The 7,854-nt window shown below is 36.9% G+C and overlaps 1 protein-coding gene across 1 annotated transcript in view; it reads right to left on the reverse strand.

The window, feature by feature from the left end:
* Positions 1 to 7,588, reverse strand: part of cacna1fb (calcium channel, voltage-dependent, L type, alpha 1F subunit) — a 45,520-nt gene extending 37,932 nt beyond the window's left edge. The window contains exons 1-3 of the mRNA XM_084087166.1: positions 7,304 to 7,588; positions 3,486 to 3,810; positions 3,225 to 3,330 (exon numbers count right to left, since the gene is read on the reverse strand). Coding sequence (XP_083943292.1) covers positions 3,225 to 3,330; positions 3,486 to 3,810; positions 7,304 to 7,325 — 453 coding nt within the window. The 5' untranslated portion in view covers positions 7,326 to 7,588. The remainder of the gene's footprint in view (positions 1 to 3,224; positions 3,331 to 3,485; positions 3,811 to 7,303) is intronic.
* Between the last annotated feature and the right edge of the window lie 266 nt (positions 7,589 to 7,854).

Genomic DNA, 7,854 nt, shown 5'->3' on the forward strand with positions numbered 1-7,854 from the left:
GTTGTTCCCCTTTTGTCACTTCAGTGTCACTTCTCTTACATTTGAATGCAAATTCTTCCTCTATAAAAAGAAAGTGATTCTCTGATGGGACAGACATGAGGCAGTGCCCGAGGGGGGTCGTGTCTAGAGTCCTGATCGCATTTGGTCTCCTCTCTCTCATTTCCTCTCTTTCTCTTCCTGTTTCTCTCACACAAGCCTTAGGGAAGATCCCCTCCACTACAGAACTTCACAACACGTCGAGCATTTCAGTACGAATGGGGCACAGTCACACACGCCTGTACACTCGAGATGACAGCGGGACAAACTATGAAGCTCACATGGATAATTCGGTAAAGTCCAGTGAAAGTGCTAGTGTGCCGCGATGCGGAGAAAGGATTTCTGGACTTAAACGAAAGGTGTTTTTATTTGGTCCAAACTAAGAAACAATAGCCAGCGGCGCTTCTCTTTCGTTTACGATTTCTCTCTCATCTCAGTGACCTTTGCATGCCGAGGTGAAGCTGTAATGTGCACAAGCTCATGCAGCCTCGCATTGTCGCATGCCTCACTGCAGCCGTGGAGAAAAACGCCAATTTGTTTCCTTAATGCCACTAACTTGCAAGCAAATTAAAGCCCTGTAGTCTCAGACACAGGTGCCGAGATAAACAACACAGTAACGCAGGATGCTGGTAAAAGTGTTTAAAGGGAAAGTTGACCCAAAAATGAAAATTATGTCACCATTTACTCAAAAAATGTTTTATTGCCCATGACTTTCAAAATATAAAAGTAAGTAATACAGATTTGGAACAACATAAGTAAATAATGACGGAATTTTCTTTTTTAGGTGAACTATTCCTTTAAGAATGGCTACTGAGTGGATCAAATGTGACGCTCTCTGATGGGTTACAATGAGAGGTTGTGGGAGATGAGGAGGATTACAGAGTAATACAGCATCATCAAACAGCAAAAAAAAAAAAAAAAAAAAAAGGATTTTCACATCAAAATGGCACCTGATTTTCAAATTGTGAAGTTCAAAGTACAAAGCTTCCAGAAATTTCTGACACTGGAACAGCAGTAGGAATCGAAATAGTGTGGCTGAATTGAGTCACATGACAAAACTCTCTTGCTTGAGGCGAATGCCCCTTTTATGTGCGTTTCTCTGGGATTTGTGTGTATTTTCAGAGGGATAACTACATACACACTACTGTTTAAAAGTTTGGGGTCAGGAAGATTTAATTCATTTTTCATTTGATCAGCAAGGATGCATTAAATTGATCAAAAGTGACAGTAAAGACATTTAAAATGTTAAAATGCTTAAAATGTGCATATAAAAAAAAAAAAAAAAATGTTTTTTTTTTAACAGTTTCCCAAAAAAATTAAGCAGCACAACTGTTTTAAATATTGATAATAATGAGAAGATTGTAGTAAGATTGAGTAACGGCTGCTGAAATTTCTGCTTTACCATTGCAGGAATAACCTAGATTTTAAAACAGTGTGTAAACGAGATTGACACAACGTGAGGTCGTATTTATTTTTTAACGTGTGGCGTTGATGAGCATACGAGACATTTCAAAAACATTCAAAAGTATTAATTATTCCAAATTGTTGAACGGAAGAGTATATTCTAAATGACATGGAAAGTACTGTAAATTGTTATAGATTTGATTTATGATTTGATTTAAGTGCCAACAAAAGTCTTTCTTTGAAGCGTCTCCACTTTCTGTTTAACCCTTGTGTGGTGTTCATATTTTTGTTATTCAGCCAGTGTTCATGCATGGGTCTTGTGGACCCGCTGCATTTTGGGGTTTTTAATTCAACACAATCAAACAATTTTATATTAAAATACTCAACAGATGTTTACTTCATCCCAATTACAAGCAATCTAAACAGCATATATGGTTAATATTTTCTCTTTACCTTTGTTAGATCACATTTAAGAATTGCAACCTTGTGCGGGAACGGCAGGGGTAGAAACACAAAACTCACTCTTGCACAATCTCTCTCTCTCTCTCTCACACACACACACTCACGCACGCACGCACACACACACACACACACACACTTGGATATGTGGTTTACGGGGACTCTCCATAGGCGTAATGGTTTTTCTAATGTACAAACTGTATAATCTATCCCCCTACACTAACCCTACCCCTAAACCTACCAATCACAGAAAATTTTTGGCATTTTTTGAATTTCAAAAAACACCATATAATATGTTTTTTTAAGCCGTTTGGTTTATGAGGACACAGATGTCTTCATAAACCATGATTACGTTGTAATACCCATGTCATTATACACATTTGTGTCCTCATAAACCATATACAAGAACACACACACACACACACACACACACACACACACAATAACAGCAGGCCCTGACAGGAGGAGGACAGAGTAAAGGTACACAGGACCTACAATTTCCAAACTTTTATTAGCCCCGGGTCCAGTGGACCCGAACATCCTGTGTGTAATATAAATGTGTAGGGGGTAGGGGTAGGGGTGGGGGTGGGTGTACAGTGTGTGGTCATTGAAAATGTGTTCTGATATATATTCCTCACAGGAAATGAGCCAAGGCCAATGAGTCTGAGTTTGAAAAAATAATTCATCGAATCATTTGTCTTTTGATAAAAACTGAAAACGGGTCCTACAGACCCAAACACCATACAAGGTTTAAATAATATATATATATATATATATATATATATATATATATAGCTAGTTTTATATATATAGGGACTATAGCTAGTTAGCTACCAAAATACACACCAGACTGAAACCAGAAAAGACCTGATAGAATATGCCATAGGAAAAGAAATGTATATTACATAACACATAAACACATGCATGCTTCTGACTGCACCTGAGATCTATAACCTCCAAAATGGGTCAGCAGAAATTCGGTCAAACGGTCTGTTCTAGGCACCATCCCAATACATCTGATTATGAAACAACACCTGGGAAGGGAAACACCTTTTCGCGCTCTCTGGTGGCTATTGCACACGTTTACCTTACAACATACAATTTTACAATACATACTGTATCTCAATTAAGAGCCAATACATTACAGCCAGTTTGAATTGATGGACTACCACTACAGGAACTGACCATTAATGTTTGCAACCAAGAAGATTGTTAACCATAAATGTTCTTCTTCAATCTTTTTTCAGTTCTCTAAGCTGAAATGATATTCATACCACCCTAATTTCACACTCACTCTCTCTCAAGAGACACAGAGCAATACTTACTAGGTCATGGTTGGTGGCATTCGAGTCATCTTCGGGAAAAGGCTTGGAGACTCCCAAAGCAACACAGTTAGCAAAGATGGCCAGGAGAATAAAGATATCAAATGGTCTGGAGTCACATGTTAAGGCAAACATGATCTTATTAGAAGTGGCATTACATTTAACAGGCATTTTTTAGCGAATTAGAAGTTGTTATAGCAGTAAACGATTGGAACACTTTACATTGATCGTTATCAGTAGAGGTTTAAGCTTGTAAATGGATACTTCCACTCCACAAGGTGGAGGGCGGCCCTGCGGATGGGGTTGTTCAGTTTAAGGCAGAAAAGAGCTCTGGGGGCGCGCTGGACCTGGTTGGAGCCCTGGACCTGCTTCTTCATATGTTGACTCTTCTTCTTCTGCGTTCCAGTGGAGCTGCAGGTGGAGTTGAGCGTTTCCGTACGGTTCATCTTAGGCCGTCCGTTCTCCTCCCAATCCTCCTTTTCTTCCTCGTCGCCCTCATCGCCCTCTCCTCCTCCACCCCCCTCCTCCTCCTCCTCCTCCTCCTCCTCTTCGCCACCACCCTCCTCTTCCTCGTTGGAGTACCCATTCCCTAAAAATAGAGGTTTAGTCACTTAATAAAGGGTCATTTGTGTGGATGACACAGCAAACCACCAGTCTAAGAACTAAAATTAACAAATGCTTGTTGACACAGGCACTCTTTTGTAAGGTTGTGACATCAAAATAAGCCATTTTGTTGGTTTCTTTTGACATCAGAGAAAACCTGTCAAAGACTGGACCATTCAAAACGCTTGGGGTCAGTAAGACTTTTTTTTTTTTAAACAAGGATGCATTCAATTGATGTAAAGGAAAAAAGTAAGGAGAAAAGACATTTGTAACATCAAATTTTAAATATGTTCTTATAAACAAAAAGCTTTTCCATCACAGGAATAAACAGGAAGTTATTTTAATCTGTACTAATATTTGACAATATGACAGTTTTTACTGTATTTTTCATCAAATAAATGCAGCCTTGGTGAGCATTACAGATTTTAAAATATGACAAAATCTTACCAACCACACACTTTTGAATGATAGTAGTGTACATTAGCAGAGGGCTAAGGCACACAAAAGCACCAATAACAACATAGCTAAAATGCTATGCATTTTATGACCACGTTCAGAGTAAAAAAAGACAATTGCTCACATCTCAAGACAGGTAATGTTGTGATTAGTAATTCATTGGTAATTCTTTATATTAATAGTTCAGTAATCTAATTCAGTAATTATTGATTCCCTAATAAGAAACTATCTCAGTTTTAAATTTACTTACTGATTAGCTAATCTTGTTTCCATATTAGTTAACAGGAGTAGCTGAGGTGTTAATGTAGCAGTACTCATTTGTCCTGCCTTACTTCTTGCTTAGTTACCTATTAATGACCGACCATTATTGTAAAGTCTTACCACCTAATCTTATCAATATGAGACGCTACAGCATGTGTTCCTGGTCATCTGGACACAGGCATGGAGTGCTAGTGACTGAAGTAACTGAAAACTATGAAACTTGAATTACTCCGGTCATATTAAAGAGGGTAAGGAAGACAAAGCTTTCTAATCTGCCACAGTCTCTGATGAACAGGAGGGCTCTGCACTAGGTGAGGAGAACCACACAGTAACAGCTGTGACCTACTTCCCACTGTGAGAGGGGGTGCAGAGAGGGATTCTGGGCCAGCGGTTTCATATGTGAGTACCTGTGGATTCACGATGTTAGCCTCTAGCATAGCTAGCTGACAGCTAATAGAGAGAGTCATGGGTAGGGGGAGGGAGAGAGAGAGAGAGAGAGAGAGAGAGAGAGGACACTGAGCTGATAACAAATTATAACTTAAATTTATGCATAAGACCTCAGTGAGACGGAAGGGAATCCTATCAGCCAGAGATAACAGCAATCGGTACTTTCATTGAACATTTAAAATGGGCAGGCAGGAGAGTGAAATAAACTCCTGTTTGAGGTTAGTAAAATGAGCTATCATGACTGCTGCACTGCGCTGATAAAGACACGCTCCAAATAGAAATTGAGGGGTCAATTTAGCACGTCATTAAAAGAAGGTATTGTGGAATTTTTTTTCTTAGGCTACTGCTCTGTGTAACCCTCACTGTGACTTTTCTACTTTAAAGAAGTTCATTTGGTTTTCAGTCATAGTATCATATTTAATTGAGCATCCATAATTTCAAAAAGGAATGAGTTTGAAATTTAAATTTATGAAATGCACACAATATAACTGAATATAGCTATATATTAAACATAACTAATAAACAAAACTGACCTCAAAATAATGAACTTTTTATTTTATTTGCATCCATAATTCACTAGCATAATACTGACTATGAGCTGCAAATGTGGATACTGAGAAAATGTTTGGATTCTCACTGATAGATGAAGATCAAACAGGCATAAATAGAGAACTTGATTATTATCAGTGCCTTTCAGTATGGCATTATTTTTCAGTTTAAGGCATATTGCTATTTTATAGGTTGATTTATTTACCTTGATAGTGACCTAAAGGGGTCTACCCAGCTAACAAGGAATGTTCTCAGAACTTTGGCTAATGTTCTGTCAAAGTTTTGAACAAACGTTCTTAATAACATTAATAAGATGTTTGTTTAAAGTTATCTGGTTTTTAAAAATGTTCTCAAAACGTTAGCACAAGAACATTATTTATACATCGTTCATGGATTTTTTTTCTTTTTTCTGATACGTTTTACTTGCACATTCATCAAGCATTTTTTTAAATGTTACTTGTTTCAGAACGTTCAGAGAACATTCAAAAGTAACGTTCCTATAATGTTTGCAAAATGATAAAATGGAATTCTTGCTTAACGTTCGCATAACCAGAAAAAAAAAAAACATTTTTAATTTTGAAGGTTTGCAAGAACATTCTGTAATGATGTTTTAGAACATCTTTTTTGTTAGCTGGGTACAAACCTGTGCAAAGAGACATACAACTACTCTCATGTGCCGGCTTGTTTCTAAAGCAGAAGGATTTGGTTCTTGAGCTAGTTAGGGATCAAAGATTAGAGGCCCATTTAATCAAACTTACTACCAGCAGAATATTCATTTGCTGTCTCCAGATGCCTTCATTACACTCTATGTGCATTAACCTGCAGTGCTGGGGTTACTTGGCAATGACGGAAGTCAAATGATATCTGTAATTGCAGGTTGCCTGTAATCAGAAATTCATCATAAAGCGCATGTGCAGGTTGTGCTCTGAATATAACCCTGTGGCAGTTAAACATCTGGTGCTGCAAACAAGAAAAATAAATTGGAAAAATAAATTCATAATTTGATCGCAACAGAGCTCAGGGCTCAAAACCTTCATCTTTCATTATAATTAGCATGTAGAACATTTCTTGTTCATGTAATTAGTACAACTGTCAATTATCCTGACAAATGCAGTTACCTAATTTCAAGTACTATTTCACATTGTTCAAAACAGCTACATGTTAATTAGTTAACTGTAAATTACCTTCTTACCATAAAAAACATTAAAAATTATATTTTAAAAGACAATTTGAAAAAATTATATACATCAAAGAAATACATTTACAGAAAATTTTATTAAATTATGTTTTTAACTTTGTTGTTATACCATCCAAAAGAAAACATACTTTTTACATTTAGTTTGAGAAGAGGTATTCCCAAAATTCCCTGCATAAACCATCATATTTGTTTGGATTTTTTTTTTAAAGTTATTATTTGTTTAGTTATGATCAATTGGTGTTTTATATTAATTTCTGTCGTTTAGTTCATGTTTAGCCTACAGAATTATTTATGTCATGTCAGGTGTTTTATTTTTGTATGGGTAAAACTGTGATGTTATATAGCCTATAGATATAATAAAATACCAAATACTTAATTATTGAGGTGGCTAGTTTGATGAACTGTAGCCTACGTCAACATCTAAACGGAACTGAAATAAAATAGCTGAGTACATTTCGTATAGCCTATTATACGGACAAGTTTAAACAGCGACTACACGACATATGGGTAGCCTATAGGCTTATATAAAAACTAAACTAAAAATAGAAAACGATAAAACAAAACTTACTTTTTCGGTTCTCCTCATACATGTCGGATATTGTCACTTTGACCTCATTGGAGCAGAATGCATGATCCTCACGACAGTTCCTTCACACACATTTATGAGACATATTTCCAAAAAGGTGCTTTTTCTATAAAAGCGGCAAGTTTTCCAGTAGTAAAATCCTTGAGTGGTCCAAAGATGCTGTCAGTCACCTTCTAAAGGCTTTTCATTTTGAATCTATGGAGTTGGATTCAGATGTTTTAAAAATATCAGAAGCGTTCAATTATTTCCCGTCTTCTAAGAAAATGAACTTTGAGAGCGTTAGGGACAAACATATAAAAAAGTAATATAGCCGTTGATGATTGTAGCGCACACTCCGTTCTCTATCTCTCTCCGCATTTAAGCCATCAATTCAGGATTAAAGAAAAAATGACTCGTTTAAAGGGACAGGCAGCCTAGAAACTTATTAAAGGCAGGGATATTGGGCAAACGATTTTATGGAGCGTCGACAGAAAATGTGGGCGAGTCTTTGCTCATTTTCCAACGCAACGGATCAATCTACACACACACACGAG

The sequence above is a fragment of the Abramis brama genome (assembly GCF_963993115.1).
Source record: "Abramis brama genome assembly, chromosome: 16".
Classification (NCBI taxonomy): domain Eukaryota; kingdom Metazoa; phylum Chordata; class Actinopteri; order Cypriniformes; family Leuciscidae; genus Abramis; species Abramis brama.